The 21,746-nt window shown below is 41.1% G+C and overlaps 2 protein-coding genes across 2 annotated transcripts; one reads left to right on the forward strand and one right to left on the reverse strand.

Moving 5' to 3' along the window:
- Positions 1-11,539: 11,539 nt before the first annotated feature.
- Positions 11,540-16,919, forward strand: LOC311043249 (cytosolic 5'-nucleotidase 1A-like; the record flags this gene model as incomplete). Its single annotated transcript, XM_084054425.1, has 3 exons — positions 11,540-11,544; positions 13,975-14,977; positions 16,875-16,919. The coding sequence occupies 3 exons, from the start codon at positions 11,540-11,542 to the stop codon at positions 16,917-16,919; spliced, it is 1,053 nt and encodes a 350-aa protein (XP_083910551.1).
- A 2,945-nt stretch (positions 16,920-19,864) lies between these two features.
- LOC311043259 (mRNA export factor-like) lies at positions 19,865-20,962 on the reverse strand (the record flags this gene model as incomplete). The annotated part of the gene is made up of 1 exon (XM_084054435.1): positions 19,865-20,962. The coding sequence occupies one exon, from the start codon at positions 20,960-20,962 to the stop codon at positions 19,865-19,867; it is 1,098 nt and encodes a 365-aa protein (XP_083910561.1).
- Positions 20,963-21,746: the final 784 nt, after the last annotated feature.

Raw genomic sequence — 21,746 nt, forward strand, 5'->3', positions numbered from 1 at the left:
GGCTCTACATGTAAAGTATCTTGAAACAACTTGTTGTGATTTGACACTTTAATAAAATGTAATTGAAATGTGTACTGTATACAACTTTTAATGTGTACTGGATACACCTTTTAATGTGTACCCACCTTTTACTGTGAATATATTTAAGTGAAGATTTGTTGCCAAAACACACGCTTTGTTGCCAAAACACAGGCGATTAGCTGCCAATTAGATTTTGATTACTAAATTAGATTAGTAACCCCCCAGGACTTTGAAAACCACTGTCTTAGATGACACAGGGGATACTCCACTCATGAGTCCTACTGTAATACCATGAGTGTTCATTTTAATTTGAGTATTTTGAATAAAAAAAAATGCCGATTTGTACAGTTAAATTAATTAACATGCAGGATGTAGGAGCGTGTCTTCCTTCCATAATTGTTTCTTGTACTTTTTCGGTTTAAAGGAACGATAATCAATGGAATCAGACAGACCAGGTTTTCTAAGGTAGGATGGAAAAGACAGACATGTTTTCTTTTTATTCGGGGAGGTTAAAATGGCTCACCAGTTTATTTTAGATAAATTGCTAGCCTGCAATATTGAAAGCAAAATGCTAGAGGCCTAAAATAGGGTAGATTAAACTGCACATTAGTCTGCCATTAGCGAGGAGAGAGATTATTTTGCAAACGTCGGTTTCGCCAGAGGGGGGGAAAAAAGAAACAAGAAAAAACATTCCCCTAAACTGTCATCATGATGTTCTAAACAGCTGTACTGACCTGATTAAGAGACTTATAGATTTAGTAAATCTTACTCAGGTTAATGTGCTTAAAGGGGTATTTCACTTTAACACTTCTGAGGTCATTTTATAACCAGTCTTTAATCACTTGAACCCCAGCATCCATATTCTGGGGGGATCAAGCTTGTGGATCGGCTGATCCACAAGCTCATAACGCGTCACAACGTGAGCTATGTGAGCTTGTAGATCGGCTATTTTTAAGAGAGATTTGGGGGAAAAGCGGTACAAGTACAGAGCCGACTCAGATCCTGAGTTTAGAGGGTTTAAGTGGTTAAAGGTAGGTTAAGTGATTTTCTTTGGTTAAAATAAGTGTTAAATAGCTCTATATTCTGATAGTACTCATTGCTATAGAGTGTTTGTTCAGTAAAAGGAGTCTCCTTGTCTCTCCAGCTCTTCATAAAACAGAAAATGCATTTTCCTTTCAGTTTCAGTTTCATTTCCAATTTTATCCAATCAGGACAGAGAACTCAATCAGGATATAGATTAAACAAGTGAAATTGGAAGCGATGACACTAAGAAATGAGCAGACAAAATTGGAACTGGAACACTAAAATGAAGGTTAAAAATGGGATTGGCTGAGATCGGGCTCAGCCCTATTGGCATGACTGGTAACACGTTGGACTGGCGAGTGGGAACCTCGGGTTCAATCCCAGCTCGCGTTCCACTACAATCGCTTAGGGCTTAAGTGTAGACCTGCCCTCGTTGCCCTTCCAGCCAATACCATTCATTTCCGGTTGCTTTTCGGGACGTGCATTTGAATTAGCTGAAAAAGTGGCTTCAAATCGGGTCTGTAGAAACCAATGGGTGACATCACCGTTCACTGTGTCCATATTCTTTACAGTCTATGCAACCAGGGGCGTCACGGCCATTCACTGTGCGTACGACGCGACACCCTCACTCTCACAGATCCGTGATTTCAGACCCCCCACTTTTTGAAAAAAAAAAACTTTTTCTTTTGATAATAAATCGGTAAAATCAGGCAAAAATAAGAATTACATAACCTAACCCTAACCCTAAAACCGAAATGAAGTAACCAAAACACGAAAAAAACTAACAAAATCCGCCCATAAAATAATTGAAAATACAAAATTTACAAATGTTTTTCACGATTTTTCAAAAATAGCAGATCTACAAGTTCATACAGTACGTGCCGCGCTATGAGCTTGTATATCTGCTATTTTTGAATAGCCAAAGTGTAAAATAAGGGGTATAGTCCACCGAAAGTCCATCCCCCCCACCTTCTGAGAGTCCGTGACGTCCCTGTATGCAACGCAATTGTGAATTCCGGCCTGTCTCCCAGAGCCTGTGACCCTTCAAGCAGACATGATATCAGTCTGAAGTGAGTCACATGTCATTAGGAGGCCTGTCACTCTGCACAGGACCTACGGCAGGGATGTCAAACCCCCTGGGGACAGTGACGCATTGTCTTGTTGATACTGTGTGAAACATCAATTTACAACATGCGTTCATTCATGCTCCCATCGGCCGTCACGACGCGTCACTTCTGCTGTGGTTGTCACGGGTAGCTGTCACTTATCCATGTCTGAGTGCTTGCTTCCACTGTTTGGAAAGTAACCAAGTACATTTACTCAAGTACTGTACTATAATACAATCTTAGGTACTTTTATTTTACTTGAGTATTTCCATTTTCAATACGTTATACAACTCAGGGGCAGATATTCATTGTCAAAATGACCTGAATCGTACTGGGAAAGGCATATGTAGGCTACTGGAAATGTATGTAATTATGTATTTTAAAAATCATGCAGCATTTGTTTTAGAGTGGTACTTCCGTGTTTTTGTTTCCAACTGATTTCTGGGAATCGCAGTTCTGACAGACACTGTGACAACAGAGCTACCAGAGGTGTGGCCAAAAATACTACAAGAATCAATATTACACAGAATGACTTTAACTCTGAGAGTGCACAAGTTACGGGTCCATTTGGTAGCAGCCTATATGGGACAAAATCCTGAGCGCTGACTAATCATTCCCCCCCCCCCAACAAAAACGAGTCACAACAAGCTGTTATATTACATAATCATAATTAGATATGTATTTAAATGTCAAAACCACTAGCCTACACATCAGGTCAAAGTGATCAAAACGACAGAATGTAAGCGTTAGTGGAGGTAACACTGAAAGTGTCACAACGCTCTTAACGCTGTCGTATTGAACCGTTATATATCGTTATATATCGTATATATCGTAAAACTATATTCACATTTAAAATGGGGGTATCAATCTCTACAAAGTAGTATCAGTGATTTAACTGATGAGTGAAATTACATAGACTTTCCCCCCTTATTTCTCTGCCAGCCTACTGTCTGTGCACATTGACAATATTTATAGCTCCAGTTTTGTATCATTGGCTGGATGAATGGACCAGTGCCCACAGCTCTGTGTGGATTTGGTGCTCAGGGCATCATGTGCCCATTATGTGCCAAATACTGCATGCAGGGTCACCACCTGGCTGCAACACTGCACCCTTCTGACTGGAACTAGATACTGCATACAGACCATATGCTGTTCACAAACGTTTACTTTAATGCTCTCTCTCTCTCTCTCTCTCTCTCTCTCTCTCTCTCTCTCTCTTTCTCTCTCCAATGACACATCACTTTATGGGCTTGAGACATTGTGAGCTTGTAGATCTGCTATTTTTGTGTTTGGTCATTGTGTTACCTCCACTCTGCCAGGGTGGCATCTGTCCCCCTGTCACCATGCAGTCCTGCAGAGGTAATATAGTATGCTAATGTGATGCAAATATCATGCAAATGCTACTTAATAGATCTGGAAGCGAAGCATATGAACCAAAATAATAATAATAATAAATATAGCTGCAAGCCGCGATAAACGAGGCCAAGAAATGAAAGGCAAAAATCAATATGCAATAATAGCACAATAAGACGTAGAAACAGAATAGATTGAACTTGAGACAAAGCAGCCCATGCAATTGACAAATGAGCATTCTAAACAGCTGAGCAGAGTGCTGAGGGATTGTGGATTTTGTAATGCATCTCTGTATTGTGTTGCTTATAATGTAGATTCCAAACTCGTGTCACAAATTCTGTTATCATGACAAAAGTTTGCAATTTATTTTATTTCATCTTTCTAGACAACACAGATGGATTGTAGTATTCTAATTAGACTTATACATGTTGTCACCATGCTGACAGTATGTGGTTAGTCGGCTTCATATTCAGTGTTGCCCTTCTACCACTGTAAGAAGTCAACTTTAAGCCCAACATATGAAATAAGCTACGTACTGTAGCGTTGCCATTTTGTTTTCAGAGGTCAATATTGGAGGTGAGGATGCTGTTCCAACAGGGGAAACTACTTCTTAGCTCGACTCGCTGAGGTGGTCAAATATAGCACGCAGGGAAGCAATCTGGGGTTAATAACCTCACTCATGGACACCTCAACCCATGGTCATAGGCAGGAATCGAACACTTGACCATCGGACTCACAGGCTGCCACACTACCAATTGAGCTTCGTCTAGCCTTATGGTGTCTGTTGAAGATCATAAACGCTTGCCTTCTGTCATGAACCAAGCCCCTGTTTCCCTGTTTCACTAACACTGAGAATCAGTGGTTCAGAAAATATGGTATACATTGAAAATAACTACTACAAAAAAGCATTTCATGTTATCTTTAAAAATTGCATATGCATTAATAAACAGGGTCATGTTCAGTGCGATGCAATTTAAATCAAGCCTGTATTCAGACTGAGAGGTTAACACTTTACTGATTGAGCTATTCAATCCACAGACTCCACATTGTGAGAAAGGAGTCCACACAGATATTTTTTCTTAATGAAGCCATGCCTCTACAATATCCATTGGCTCATGAAGGCTTCATTTCACATTTTCACAAACCTCTCTTCAACTGGGACTTTAGATAATGGTCCATAGATTGAGTGTAGAACGTTTCACGCAAATTGCTCAAAAATCCCGGCAGACACACAGGTTTAAGAATGTTTCAATCTGCTCAAAATCTTTTCTGCAGAAAATCGAAGGGCGGAGCTTACTGATTATTGCGGCTGATAACGATCCCCAATAGATTGATCAGCCGGCAGGCTAAGCCTGGGAGATAAAACTTTCTGTATGTTTTACTTTCAGTGTCACCAATTATTACAATTTACAAGTTCAATAAATATGCAATAAATATGTGCCAAGAAAAACAGTGAGAAAAATGCGAATGCGGTCAACAAAGTGTAGCTCTCCCAGCTCACCCTACCTCCATGGTCAAACCAGCCATAAAGGTGAGCAGGTGAGTGCCATTACTTATAGCCGCTGGAGGCCACCCACAGAGACACTCCCACCATCAATCCAGTGCAAATTTGGCTCCTACACTGATCAAAGAGACAGATGTGTTCCTCATGGATCATGGTACATGTGTAAGCAAGTTTCATGCCTGTCGGCCAAACGAGGCATGACTTCTGCCTGTTTAAAGTTTGCATTTTCAAACGCGGCCCCTTTTGGCCAATTGGAGTTAGATTGGTTTCAGTGATATTTGGAATGACCCTCTACCATACTGCAAAGTTTAATAAAAATATCACTCTACACTTATGTGTCAGACCCCGAAAGTTGTTCGGCATGAAGAGACACATATGTGTATCGAGGTTTCATGGCTGTAGGTCAAACAGGGCATGAGTTATACATTTTCAAAGTTTTGCATTCAATTGATTGCTACAGCGCCACCCTTTGGCCAATGGTTGTGGCTTTCGTGTCACTTGACATAGCCCTCTACCATATAGCCAATTTCGTAAAAAGTGACTGCACGGTAGAGATAATACAGCGATTATGTGTAAAACGGCAGAAGATTAATAATAAAGTGTATATGCAATAAGGATCCAAAGGCCCTACGGCCTTGGCCCCTTAATAATAAATGAAACTTATAGAGCACTACTACTAAAAAATATTACGTTATATACATACTCTATATGACTCTATAAATGACAGACTGGCCACACAAAGTGTGAGATCCACATGAAATCATGCCGTTATTAGACCGCATCTTTGTATTAACTGAGATCAATGGACCATTAGCATTTCGGACCCAGATTTTCCCCAAACATTTAGTTTTAAAATTAGCAGATGTACAAGATCACAATGTGTCACATCTTGACACATTGTGAGCCTGTAGATTAGCTATTATCAAATCAATGTCAATGTATAATATCAATGTATAATAATGTATAATGGGTTAAAGCAGTAGTTCTCAACCTGTGGGTTGGGACCCCCAGGACCCCCCAGGACCCCCCAGGCCCAAATTATTTTTGGGGGGCCCAGATGATTTGCTTAATGTGTAACATTGTTTTCTCACTCAACAGTAAACAAACCAACGTACAGTATAAAGTGTATACAGGGTATCTGCACATTGATTACTTTTGACCATTACTGCTTTAAAGGTAATTAACAAACTATGCGGGGCGGCACTGGCTCAGGAGGTACACCACTTGGGAACCAGTTCGAACCCGGGCTCCCCCAGAGTTAGTGTCGATGTGTCCTTGAGCAAGACACTGAACCCCTAATTGCTCCCGATGAGCAGGTTGGTGCCTTGCATGGTTTCCTCCGCTATCAGTGTATGAATGTGTGTGAATGGGTGAATGTAATGCACAATCATTGTAAAGTGCTTTGATAAAGGCACTTTACAATGATTGTGCATTTACAATTTCTACTATAAAAAATTGTCAAAATTTGCCTCAACTCTCCAAGTGCTTGTCAGGGTGGGGGGTCCCAGTTCAAACATATATTTTGAAGGGTCGTGGCCTGAAAAGGTTGAGAACCACTGGATTAAAGTGGTTAAACAATAGACTGAAAAAATATGGATGAGGGCCACCCATTGGTTTCTAAAGACCTGTTTTGGGGGTCCAAAATGCCCGTGAGTGCAACCGCAACCAGTGTGCTATATAGACTAATAATTATCATGTAATCAATTCCCAACAGATCCCCAAACCTGTTGTTTTGGGGAGCACTGCTTTCTGTTCATTCAATTTCAACCTCCTCTTGTGTTGGCTGGTGAGGCGCTCCCTAGCGAGACATACTTTGTCGCAATAGCAAAGCTGTTGCGAGCAGATGCGACAGTTGTGAGCTTGTATGGGTCTCCGTTCTCTGAGTGCAACACATCATTTGGAGCATAAATTAGGCTTGAGTGTCGGCAGCTGCGCAAGCTCTGGTGCCATGGTCAAGTGGAGTTGTAGCTTGTTAAACCCCCCTCCCTCCGGAAATCTCTGAAACAAAATGTGTCTCGCAAGCTTCTTCCATTTGACGGAGTCAGGTTACCCCGATGCGTATCACGGCTAATCACAGCGGCTGGAGGTAGGGTTTTGAAGACAACTGGTTTGAGAATTGCTATTATCGCTTACACACAACAGAAACCAAGGTGTATATTTGAAGAGGGAGCGATCACACTAAATATTTTAAGCCTTCCTCCAGACTGGGAGGAAAATTGCATCTGAAAGTTTAATGGAATGCATTTTCACTGTGCCATGACCACTATTCCATTGCATCTTATGAGCAGTCAAGTTCTTTTGAATCCAGTCTGCGCGCTCATACTGGTTATTATCAGTGTTATGTTGTCTGATGTGGGATTTATTGGTTGAAGGGGAGCGAGGGGTCAGTCTTCACTCAGTATAACCCAATAACAAGCCCCGAATGCATACCCTGCTTTATCATCAATTTTAAAATGGGACCATAATTTACTAAAACAGGTTTCATGCTGTGTGAAAGACTTGAAATTATAGCGATTGAAAACCCGTTATAAAAAGGTTTACTGACCTGATCGAAGGCCACGCTTGAAGATTATTAGTCCAGACAATGCAAACATTCTTACCAAAGTTTCTCCAGGACCGGCGTGCAGCATGATTACATGAATACCTGCAAATACACACTAGGTGTGAAGATGCAATTCTACATTCTAAATTCTATATTCTTATAATGTTAGACAACTTGTGATTTGGCACTAACAATAATCAAATTGAATTGCATTGAATGTAGTTCAAACAAAGTACAGTAAGGCTTATGAGGCTTAAGTATATAGAGCTCCTATACGACAGCGACAATTCTTGCTTATAGCGTGCTAGCACATTTGGCTGGAGCCTGCAAAGTTGGCTGACACAAAAAGGTATAGGCCTATAAATCACCAGCATGACATATCCAAGAAGCAGAAGTTGCACCTACAACAACATGGTACTGTAGAAAGATGATAACATTGTGACCTCAAAGTAGCCAGAATACTACAACAATTTCCTCAACAGGAACATGAACAATATTTCCAGTAGAGCCAGCAGTTCTCAAAATAGAAATAAAAAATATATACAAGATATCCTAACTAGTAAAAAAAATAAAAAAATAATTGGTAAAAAAAAGTACTGTTACTAACATTAAAGGTCATAGTGATAACATTTAATGTAAATAAAAAAATAATCATTGGCAAAATCGTTGGTGAAAGGTGAAATAAAAGTATTGTTTTTCCCCAAAACTATTGTCGTGTCCAGAATTATTGTTTTGTTTACCTCTGTAATATGACAGTGTGTGTTTCTGTTTCCATTGGGTACTTTTTCCTTTGCGCCACTATGTTGCAAACTGAACGACTGCTGCATTATAGACTTGAATCTTGGAAATAACTAACCTTATGCAAGAGCTGTTGTGACCTCTGATGGCCGAGTGTTGTCAACGGCACCTTTAACAATTTGTGTGTGGAAACAAAACAAAATAAATTCAAATGAAAAACAAAAACAGAGCTTAATACAAATAATGAATTGGAAGGTAGATAGGTATATTTGCTTATAGGTGAGGAAGTGCGAACATTGGAGCGTGGGGGAGGGGACAGCCTAACGTTAAACTCGCACCCAGCAACACCTAAAAAACACAAATTCCTCAACGGCAACATTAACAATATTTGTAGTAGAGTCAGTGATTATCAAAACTGGTTAAAACTAACAAATAGTAATGATAATAAGTGGAAAAAGTTGCTTCTAATATTATTAGCAGTTGCACCACCTACTACTGCTAGTATTAATAGGAGAAAAAACAAGAAGGATCCTAATATCATCGCAATCATTGATATTGATAAAAAATATAGATTAAAACGATAAACAAATCCTAACAATTAATAAAAGATAATCTAGGTCTACATTGCTACACTTGAAATTATTTTGAACACAATAGCATACGTCTACTGGGGAACAGGCCATGTCCACCTCAATGATCAAAACACAGTAATATATTTAACATAACTATGTAAATTGAAATATTTGGAGTGACACATCTTCCTTTGTAGGGGTATTCATCTAATGGTGTTCACATGGCTTATCTTAACTTCTAACTGCACAGAAAATTGGGGAAAATGAGTGAAAAAACAACATAACAAAACAAGAAAAATATTGTCCAGGTTTTGGGGAAAACAGTCAGAGGTTAAACTTTGTTCCACAGAAGATTGTGAAGTCATAGACACACGAAGGAGCATGCGACAACGATGAAGAGCTTGTAGTCTGGTCATGGCAGCCCAAAATTGGTCGCAGTAGACCAGCTACAGTGTGGCTTCAATGTATAACCTGAAGGCGAGCTGGATGCAGCAAGCCAAATTTGTACTTACCCTCATATTGTCGGGCCCACTTCAAATAATAATAATAATAATAATAATAATAATAATAATAATAATAATAATAATAATAATAATAATAATAATAATAATATAATAATAATAATTGTGAAAGAAACATAATAAAATGGTATGAGAGGATACACATGTGCAAGAAAAATATTTTTTAAAAGCATAAAAGTTTTGCGAGAAACATAATAAAAGACGATAAAAGGATGATGTGCAAGAAACATAATAAAAGCCCTCTCCTGGAAATACTGGAAACAGACAACAAATGCTCTGGCCTCGCAGAACTCCCCTATCCCGTTTAGGGCAGGGCGACACTGCTATGGAAGGGTGCCATTTGTTCTCCAAGCAATTCAACTGAAGCCTTGAGAGACTGGGTTGAATGCAGCATCAGAGCAGCCACGTTGTTTTAAAAGTATCACGTTGTTTGTCAAAAAGGAATTCCAGTTGGGTCCTGGCAACTGGGGTCAGTGTTCCTCACCAGATTCGGTCAATGATCAATTCGGTCAGTCGCGTCCACGTCCGCCATTGACAATGAAGATAGTTTGCTGGCCAGGTGACCTTGTATTTCTATGTTCTCTTTTTGTTTTGAACCGGAAATCCGAACTCCCTTCCTTGATGTTTTCATCTCCTCCACGTTGAGATGCCAGTTACCACGGAACAGTATGGGTCTATTATTGAGGATCTGCTGTACTGGTTCAGAGTCATCAAACACCACAAAGCCAAAGTTAGAGACCTTCCCACCACTCCTGATGTTGACCTCCAGGACTTTACCAAATTGCTCAAAGAACTCTGTGAGCTCAGCCCTGTCCACGTCGTGAGGGATGTTTCCCACAAACAGTTTTTTAGTTTTCATCACCTCCACGTTGAGATAGTTACCACGGAACTTTATGGGCCTCTTACTGAGGATCTGCTGTATAGGTTTTAAGTCGTCAAACACCACAAAGCCAAAGTTAGGGAGCTTCCCACCACTCTTGATAATGAGCTCCAGGACTCTACCGAATTGCCCAAAGAACTCAGTGAGCTCAGCCTTGTCCACGTTGTGAGGGATTTGCCCCACGAACAGTTGGTGGTCAGAGTGTATCCTGACCTGAGCCTCCCCCTGCTTCCCTTCGTACTCTAGACTGGGTTCTCTATGTACAGGTGAAGTTCCAGGTCGCTGATCTCTCTGTGTTTTGAGGACAGGGGTGTCCAGCATGTCTTCCCTCACTACGTTCTCCCTCTCCAGCACCGTGAAATTCCTCTTCTCCACCTCCATTACCATGGCTTTAGCTATCTCCTCTTTCTCAGCAAGAATGATTTCCACCTCCTTCAACGCCATCTCCCACTCATCTAGATTGTGCCCCCAATCCTTCAGTCTCTTTTCTTCCACCGACGCAAGCTTTGCAGGCTTTTCAAGCTTTGCCGCCTTCTCTGCCTCCACTGAGGATCCAGGACTGGCAGCCGCCGCAGAATTCAACTCCTCCTGACCAGCACCCTGTCTAGTGTCACAGCTAGGTTTCTGTGCATGGGTCGATGAGCCCTGTAGAACTCCGTTCATTGTTGACCTAGGTTTCATCTCCTCCACGTTGAGACGCCAGTTACCACGGAACTTTATGGGCCTATTACTGAGGATCTGCTGTACCGGTTCAGAGTCGTCAAACACCACAAATGCAAAGTTGGGGAGCTTCCCACCACTCCTGATAATGACCTCCAGAACTCTACCAAATTGCTTAAAGAACTCCATGAGCTCTGCCTTTTCCACGTTGTGAGGGATATTTCCCACAAACAGTTGGTGGGAGGTGGGTTTCATGACCTCTGATTCCCCCTGCTTCCCATCGCACGCTGGCCTGGGTCCTCTATGTACAGGTGGAGTTCCCGGGTTCTGATCTCTCTGTGTTTTGGATACAGGGTTGTCCAGCATGTCCTTCTCCCTCATTTTCTTCTCCCTTTCTACCAAATGCTGCTTCCGCTTATCTACCTCCGTTATCATGACTTTAGCTTTCTCCTCTCTGTCCTCGAGGTTCATTGCCAGCTCCCTCAGTGCCATCTCCCGTGCATCTAGATTGTGTCCCCAAGCCTTCAGTCGCTTCCCCTCCTCCAGGATCTTCTCCTCTTCCTCCATCTTACTCTCCAACTCCAGTGCCTCCTTGACTGTGCCGTTCCGACTAGTCATCATGGCGTAATCCCAGTACATTTCCATTGCTTTTATCAGTTAGTTCTTCTTCTGAGTTGATACTCTTTTCTCGTGTTATCCTTCCGCAAGCTGTGATGCGGGGTGGGTGGGGGCTATATATACAGATAATTTGTGACGTGCAATGACGTCACCAGCTGTGCCCATTACAGAGTTAAGAGCTTCCATTGTACAACACATATCATCAGTGGTGGAAGAAGTACTCCACTTATTTTACTCAGATAAAAGCAGCAATACCACAATGTAGAAATACTTTGTTATTACAAGTAAATGTCCTAAAGTAAAAGTACACAAGTATTGGCATCAAAATATACTTTATGTACCCAAAGTAATAGTACTCATTAGTATATTATTACTGTGGCCAGACTGATGTCAGTCTCAAGACATCAATGACATGATAAAATATTTGGGCAAGGTTTCAACCCAATCCGAGTCCCATTTAGCCCCTAGCCCCTATTGGCAGTGTGCAAAAGAAAATTGTGATCGGTCCAGCAGTTTACGAGATTAGCTCCAAGATGGTGAATAGTGTCATGAATTATGACCTTTATCTGCTTGACCTAGCACACACATGTGGTGAATCACGTAAGCATAGTTGATACCTGTGATACGATGACCATCAACTACTTTATTAGACTGACGTCTGTGCACAATGATACGAGATGCATGTTCTAGTCCTATCCATTCTGTTCTTGTCCTCGTTTCATATCTTCTGATCAGGTCATGTGTCCACTGTCCAATACTGTATATATTTCTCTATGTGTGTATTAAACTTCAGAACCTGTCGTGTGATACCGCCTGGTGTCATCTTGTTCCCTGCTCAACTGAAACATCACTCACCACCCTTAGTTAGATGGAGACTCTTAAGGGACCACACGGTTAGTCAACGGAAATCACAACAACTATAATATATCCAATAAAGGTTTGCCTTTATGAAAAGAGTGTCTATCCTTGGCATTTCCTCACTCTGCACCGACATTAGAGCACTTAAAATTTCACCAACAGTGAAGGGAGCATCCATTCTAGAAGACATTTCAGGGTCAACGGAAGGACGTGTTGTGAGCTTGTAGATCGGCTATTTTCAAAAGATGTTAATACATTTTATACATAATGATAGCTTGTGAAACGGGACATTCTGCATAATGAGTAGTTTTACTTTTGGTACTTTAAGTATTTGATGCCATACTTTTGTACTTTTACTCAAAATGTCAACAGAAGACAAAGCTCTTACAGTAGGTCCAAGGGGAGATTGCTCCATAGTCTAGGGGCGAAACACGCACAGGTTGCTTCAGGAGCTGATAGTGAGATATCATCTGGCTGTAAAACAAACCAAATCGAATTACTACTCAAACATCATCTCCAATAACAGCAATAACCCCAGGACCCTATTCAAAATAATCAACTCTGTCATTTCACCCCCAGCTATTACACATCTACGGAAGATTTCCGGAACATTTTTCATAAACAAGATTCAAACCATTCGGCTCCAAATACCATCTTCCATTCCTGATCATTCAATCCCACCCAATACTCCATTTCCACTTAATCAATTTGAACCCACTACTGTTCCACTTATCATCAACACTATTTCACAGAAGAAATCCTCATCCTCCCAACTCAACATAATTCCCACATCTTTCCCAAGGAGATCTCTGATTCACTTGCTCCCACTATCCTCTCTATAACGAACAGCTCCATAGTTTCTGGTTTCTTTCCCTCCTCATGTAAACATGCCCTTGTTCACCCCCTTCTTAAAAAACCTGGTCTTCCTAGTAGTTATTGACCCATCTCAAAACGGACCTTTCTGTCCAAACTGCTAGAAGAAATTATCTCCACACAGCTCATTGACCACTCACAGCACAACAATCTGTTTGAGACCTTCCAATCCGGATTAGTGTGATGTGGAAATAATCCTTGCTAGTTAATTAATGAACTCGCAGTCCAATTCTTTCTAGCAGTGATGAAAACTCAAATGATCCAGTTAAACAACTTAGACTGAGGTTTCAATAGTAATTTGAGCTTGTAAATCTATTATTATCACAATATATTAAATGGTGTTTAAGTGGGTTAAATGGGTTTAAGTGGTTAATTCATAATGCATTTTCCCCTTCATAGTAATGTAGTGTCAAATCCAAAGACACAATACTCAATTAAAATACAGATACTAAAAATATATACTAAAGTACAGCACTCAAGTAAATGTACTTTGTACAGTAACTGTCCACCACTGCCGGTGACGTAACATTATACATCACAAATGATCTGTTTATATACAGCCCCCGAGTTTACAGCCTGCAGTCAAAGAACACAGCATTGCCTACCACGTGAGTTTTGCTAGGTTTTGCTAAGCATTGTCCAAGCATTGTCCAAACCTGGCACTGCACTTTCTACGGATACAATTAGCAATCTGTTGCTAAGCAGTGTCCAGCCTGGCACGGCACTTGCGACAGATTCGAAGATTGGAAAGATTGGTCTACAATATCTTCAAACAAATGGGGAGGACCAAGAATGGCATGCGGCAAAAGCCTTCTTCGATACCCTCAAAACAAAACTCCCGCTGCCACCCAACCCGCACCATGCTGTTACTATATCCATCTCCCCTCAAACCCTGTTCAACATGGAGGCAGAGAGCAGGGTTTATGAGATGGAAGGGCTGGAGAGATACTTAGACTATCAGGTGGAGCACGAAGAGAAGCCTTTATTGCCAGGGGATGCTTTTCCATTCGTCAAGGCATTGATGTCAGTCAACGTACGGCTTAGGGAGATCTACCCAGACAGTGAAGAGTTGTTTGACATCGTCCTCATGACTAGCAGCTATTCCCAAGTGGGAGTCAGATTCATCAACAGTATTAGTCATTACAATTTGGCCATCGAGAGAATCTGCATGACTGGAGGGCAGAATATTATTGACTACCTGAAGGCTTACAATACCAACCTTTACCTCTCCAAGGACCCAGAGAAAGTCACTGAGGCTATTAAAGAGGGCATTGCCGCTGCCACAGTCGTGTGTCATAACACTGATTTTGATTTGAGTGACACCCAGCTGAGAGTGGCCTTTGACGGAGATGCTTTACTCTTAGATGATTCTGAGATCACTCCGAGACAAGCAGGTTTGCACAAGAATGAAGGCGAGAACATGCCACTTGCCCAGAGTCCCCTGATGGGTTTTCTGGACGCCCTGGGGAAACTCCAGAAGAGGTTCTATGCCAAGGACGAGCGTGAAGTCTGTCCCATCCGCACCTTCCTGGTCACAGGCTGCAGTGCCTCCAGCTCGGGGAAACGTGTCCTGAAAACACTGCAAAACTGGGGCGTGCAGATCGACTTGGCTCTCTTCACGGGTGGGGCCCCGAAGGGAGTGCTCCTTCAGAACATAAAACCCCACATCTACTTCGATGACCAAATGTTCCACATTCGGGGTGCCAAGGTACCCGAAACCTTTACTACGCTGGGATTGGACAGATTGCAAATTGAAGATTGGGGAACCTCATTGAGCAGCCAAAGAAGGAGGAGTGATCTTTCACTGGGAAATGTAAATGCACAGGGATTACGTGGTAGCTGAGAACACCACAGTCGAGGAATTATGGTACTTGGAAAAGGATCTTAGAAATCTTTAACATTGCCCTTCAATGGGCTGTTTTTGTTGCCATTTTAGCACTTTTCTACTTTGATATTTAAGAAGGTTAAAAGAAACAGACTTTGTTTAAAATGTTTAAAACTGAAACGTGAAATATGGAGTTATATGCTTTCACTTAAAATGTTGTGGTTCCTCAAAGGCGAGCCGTCTACATGTAGAAGACAATCTGTAAGTCACGTTGAGTGTGTCCAGGGCTAATCTCACAAAACGATCTATGCCAAATTCCTTGTGCACTGCCAGTAGGCCAAGGAAGTACCTCCACTAATTTTTGTTCACATGCTGTTAATTGTTTCTTTTTCTTTTTTGTTATGCTTTTTTAAACTTAAATGTAGTATTGGAAGTCACTGGCAGTCGAATCGAGCTGAAAGCTGGCCAGATATGGAGATGAGTGACGTCATAGACCAGATGAAGTCTGCCGTGCCACAAAAACTATTGCACAAACAATAGCAAACATTATTTATGAAAATGAATAACAATGGAGAGGTTGCACTTATACATATTTGTGTTTTTTCATTTGCATTTTTTTTAGGGCGGTACAAAGCAATTAACCTAAGGGCACCCAAAGCAGCAGCCCTGATGGTGGATACATACTATACTGTACATCATCTTTTCATGTCTTCGAAGCATGTTGGTTATATACCAGTTTCCCATTCTGTACACAGTCCTTTGCATTATTATTGAAAGATCTTTCCACAGTGCGCCATGTTTCCACTCCTGTCTGTGTTGTCTGTGTGTCCAGGTGGACCAATCTGTGGCATTATTTACAATATTTATTGTGCACACTGCCAGTCAGCAATTTTTTTGACATGTATGTTTTGTATTTTTTGTAATATGTATCTTTTTAAAACTTAGATTTTAGACTGGAAATCAATGGTGGTCTAATCTGACTGAAGCTTTCCTAAATATGGAGATGCGCCAAACCTTTTATGGACGCTGCCAGTAGGTCACAAAAGTAACTCCTCGTATTTATTATTTAACAATGTCTTATACTTTTTGAAATATTTAACATATTTTTTTACAATTGAAGTCAATAGGGCAGGGAATGTGCTGACATCTTGCCCAAATATGGAGTCATATGTCATAGATATGTCAATAAACCACACACTGTGAGTAAATAGCAACACAAGATGCATAAGGAATACCCATCGGTTTTCTGAGTAGTATTATGCATTATGCATATAATAAATCAAGAAAATACTGTGCTAGTTAGGCTACTTTGTTTATGATTATTATCATTCTTACAAAGCATACATGAACCACTTAAGCCCTATTTTATTCTTTATACTTTTGAGACATTTTGACATTTTTGGAAAGTTTGCATAATGAGTATAATAATGAGCACTTTTGCATTTGGTACTGTAAGTATATTTTGATGCATACACTTACAATATGGTGACTGGGTTGGTTGCTGTTGGTTGCCCATTCACCACCAGGTGGAGTCATACACCAAGATTGAATAAAGTAGAATCAGCGCAGGGCTTATGAATGTGTCTAAATCAACAGAGTAACATTGCTGCACATCAGTTGAAAGATAGCAATGAAATGCTTGGTTTACAAGCACTGATATACATATCCTGTCTACCTTCTGCTTATTGGATAAACATAAGGTATAGCAGCTACCGTATATCTACACTAGGTTTGAAATGGATGTGTTTCATGCATTTTCTATCAATATGCCTCATTCCAGGGTTCAGTTTGCTGGGTGGATGGGGAAGTCCATGACCTACAATGATGATGATGATAATAATGTTATATACAGGGCCGATTTTGTATTAGATTTTTTTATTAGGAACATTCGGAAACAATATTTAATGGCATCATGAAACAATCCAGTCGAAAGCACTTAAAAAGCATGACTAAAAACACACATTTCCAGTGATCTTCAGTGTAAAACTAGATAGAACTAGATAAAACAGATTTTACCGGGCAGTTCCGACAGTTCCCGGGTTGCCAAATTTGACCGGGTCCGACTGGGTTGTTGTACCGAGCCTTCTTGTATTCATGTCATAGTACTGACGTATTGGCCTGGACTCCATATATGGGCATAAAAGGGACTCAGACAGGCAGATACAGTATTCTCCATATGGGCATGAAAGGGACACAGAGAGACGGGTACAACAGGTACTGTAACTGGGTGGGACATGCATTCCCAACGTCGTAGGGAAGCAGTAGTAGTCAGTCTGTCTGTTTGTTTAATAGATGAACCAATAAAAAGAGCTTGTGAAAGGTTATTTTTCACATTTCCTTAAAGGTAAAAAGTAAAAAAAAAAAAAGTAAATCTGTTTTTCAATTTCACTACCAGCGAACCATGGTGCCCTGAAATATGCAACCACCACAAAGAATGAAGCCTGAGCCGACTGTAATTGTTTTCAGTTGTGGAGAAAACAAAGGACACTTTCACAGTAGCCTACAGTGATTTGTTAATAATGAATACCAAATTAGCTTCTCTGCTCTTCATCAGACGGGTGGTGACAGCCGATGAACTGCTGCTGATGTAGAAAAGTAATATCTACCACACAACGCTACGTCAGCACTCACACACATCATGTAGCCTAATAGTCCATGACCCAGAGCCCTAAAATTGAGCAATGATTATCGAAAGAGTGGGCAAAACCATACCTATATTAAATTGTTTATAGGGTCAATATAAGTAAATAAATATATGATAACCTTTCCACAGGAGCAGTTTTTTCATATTTATCACACATTTTGTTATTTTCCCCATAAGTACATGACAGGTGAAAAAATGACAAAATTAAAAAAATAGTTATCATAATGAAACTTCCCCAGTTGATTACTTACATGAAGACAATTATTTCTCGTATTACAAGTTTTCTGAAAGTGTATATTTAAATATGCAAATTAGGCATTTAGTCCATGAGCCAGAGCCCCAAAATTGAGCCAGATATTGAATATTCCCTTGTTAAAAACCTTTGACTCCAACATCTTAACAAAATGAAATAAGAATGTTGACTCTGGCTTTGTCCAATGTTCCAATGTTGATTCTGGAAAGTTATGCAAATTCGGGCATATTTTCCTAATGCCTAATTTGCATATTTAAATATACAATTTCAGAAAACTTGTAATCCGATAAATCATTGTCTTCATGTAAGTAATCAACTGGGGAAGTTTCATTATGATAACTATTTTTTTAATTTAGTCATTTTTTCACCTGTCATGTACGTATGGGGAAAATAACAAAATGTGTGATAAATCTGAAAAAGCTGCTCCTGTGTAAAGGTTATCATATATTTATTTACTTATATTGACCCTATAGACAATTTAATATAGGTATGGTTTTGCCCACTCTTTCGATAATGAAATCTTGTCTGGCTCAAGGACTATAAGAGCGAGAGAGAGACAGACAGAGAGAAATTACGTGTAGTCCTGCAGAGTGATCTCAGTAGGCTACATACTGTAGAACTACTGCACAAACAAACGAGCTACTACGTTTAAATACATGTGCTGCTAATTGTCCCACAGGTTTTACACCAAGTGAATGCAAAACAGTTTATCCCAAGGGGTTGAGTACGGTGTCCAGCACTGGCTATATCGTACGTATTAAAAGGTGTAAATACAATATGATAGAATTGTTGCATGGGTTACGTTGCGAATGTAAGGCATAAGGATTGCATATGGACAAAGAAGTTGACATCTACAACCCAATGTCGGCTGTAAAATACAATAGCTGTATAGACTGTTCAGTATCAGGGGTCTCCCTGTCTCTACTTTAGTACTCTAAGTATATTTGTATGCCAATACTTTTGTACTTTTTGTGTAAGTAACATTTTGAATGCATGACTTTTATTTGTAACAGAGTATTTTTATATTATTTTAAAAAATCGGAGTAGGCCTACTTCTTCCGCCACTGAATATGGCATAGTTCTATGAGTGTATTGTACATCATTTACTGTACAGGACATCAAATTGCCCCTGCTGAGGACTGTAATAGCTGAAGGATGAATGAATATTAATTAAAATGTTCATTAAAACTGACACTGTGCTGTGAGTGTTTATCTTAAGTGAATACAACTATGGCCCATGTAATGATTTAGTTTCAATTAAGCTGTTTAAAAAAAAACCTGGGTGAAAATCAGACCTAGGAGCCATTCTCACAGCACCTCAGTTCAGAATGGCATATCATTAGCCCTGATTGGATTAATGATTATAACATCCTGGAGGGCTTTCAAACAAGCTGAGAAAAGCTGACGATGAATTCCAGTTATACCACTTAAGCCGTTTTATACTTCGCGATTAGAAAATAGCTGATCTAATAAGTTGTCGCATCCTGACACAGAGTGAGCTTGTAGATCATTTACGAATAACTTTTCATAAATTAATGAAAATAATTTTGAGAATAAATTCATTTGAAAAAGAGAAATGGGACAGTCTGCATGATGAGTAATTTTACTTTTCATACTTAAAGAACATAATAAAGTGAGATTTTTTAAATATATTTTTAAAAAAAAGTGAAATGGGGCATTTGGCATAATGACTTTTACCTACGCATTTCTACATTGTGGTATTGCTACTTTTTTTTTAGATCTTTTTAGATTTTTAGATTTTACTTAAACAAATCTGAGCACTTCTTACAACACTGCCTGGACGTAGATAGCAGCCTGTCTTACGTGTTTTTTTCCCCCCACAAGAGATGCAACCCAACACGGCCAATGAAGCTCATTTCTTCGGCTTCAGATCCTCTGTAGCGTTTCGAAGGAAGATGTAGTTCTTCTTCTGGGGGTTATAGTACTCGTGTCCCTTGGACCAATCATAGCTGGAGGCGTAGGCAAACACTTTTCCGTTGCTGCTGAAACAGCAGGCGGTGATTGGCTGGTCCAGCTGCTGCGACTGCTTCAGTTTGGTGCGGCTGTCTTTGTTCCAGAAGCAGAAGCATCCGTCTGAGCCCACGGTGGCCAGCGTACCGTGTTCGGGGTGGAAGGAGATGTCGTTTACAGGGTAGATGTCATGGTAGGAGGAAGAGACTGGGTCGGACCTGTGGCACTTGAAGGTGAAGTTATCCTTGACTGGGTTGGAAGGGCTGATGTAGTGGATGGCAACGCGACCCTCGATGCTTCCCAGGGCAAAGCCCTTGGGCTTATTCTGCTTGTCCTTGAAGATGGCTATGCATCGGTGCTGGTGCTTGAGAGGAGAGTCTATTTTACCACACACAGAGGGCTGGTTCTCTAGCCCGCAGACGATCAGTCCTCTATCGGCCGTAGCCACCACTGCCATGGGGTAAACCACGTCGGCATAGTGGCATCGCTCTGGGAGATGCAGTGTCAACATGGGGTTGGAGGAGCGGGTGTCCCAGAACTTGAGCGTTTTGTCCCAGCTGCCAGTCATGACACAGCTGTAGTTGGGGGCTTTGATCCAGTGGATGGATTTGATGGGGCCGTCGTGCTGTGCGATCTGCACTGCAGTGTTGCTGTTCAGGTCCCACATTTTGGCCGTCTTGTCGCAAGAGGCCATGAACACTTTGCTCCCGTCGTCGCTCCAGCAGACGTCCAGCACGGGGCCGGCGTGCATCTGCTGGGCTTTGAGGACAGACTGGCCGTTGTCCAGTACCTCCCAGCACCGCACGTCGTTGGCCCACGACCCACCGATGAGGAAATTCCCTTGCATGGAGGCCGGACTGAACTCCAGGCAGCTGATGCTGTCGCTCGGGGGTGAAGTAACTTCAAAGTCGTTCATGGGGTTGTGGCCTGTTGTTGATGTGCTTCGAAACACGCTGGGCCCTGGGGTTCCAAAGCCAGTACTTGATCCAAATAAACTCATGGTGTAGCAACCTTACCAGTAACCCCACGATGTGTGCATATGCTCCACCAATGACGACAATGTGTGTGTACGTCTCAGTAAAACACATTAATAGCGCAATTATTTGCCACTTGCCCTATGTTATATTGATGATGTCAGTCATCTCCATATTTGGGCAAAAACTATAAAATCCATCTATAAATTCTGCAAATCTCTGTGAGTGTGTATGTGAGTGTGTACTGTAGTTTGTATGGCTGACCTTTGCCATATATGGAGATATATTTCTGTGTGACGTTCCAGGACAACCCCGATCTGCCCGACACCACTCCCTTGGGTCCTCGGCAATAAGCAAGGCGGGTTTGAGGTTGATCGGTCTGATGGTTCTCAAGATGTGGGGAACACCCACGCAGAGATTTCGCACTTGGGAACGATGCAAGTTGGGAATGCATGCCGCACCCAGTTGCAGCATGCAACTGGGTGCAATACCCATTTTGCAGTACCCGACTGTCTTTCTGTGTTCCTTGTATGCCCATATAGGGAGTCTATATGGTCTGTCTGTCTGTCTTCCAGTGTCCCTTTTAAGCCCAAATATGGAGATCTCTAAATGGTCTATCTGTCTGTTATGGCCATATATGGACATCACCGATGTCATCAGTATATTCCCATATACAGTATGTGCAGATAACCATATATGGGCATATCAATCGGATTGGCAGTTCTGGTCAACTGGATCTCCATATATGCCTATATATGGGCATATCGGTCGGATATGTGGTTATGGACTCCCAACCGACTTGTCACATTT

The sequence above is a fragment of the Gymnoscopelus microlampas genome (genome assembly GCF_963454915.1).
Source record: "Gymnoscopelus microlampas genome assembly, chromosome: 1".
In the NCBI taxonomy this organism is placed as follows: Eukaryota; Metazoa; Chordata; class Actinopteri; order Myctophiformes; family Myctophidae; genus Gymnoscopelus; species Gymnoscopelus microlampas.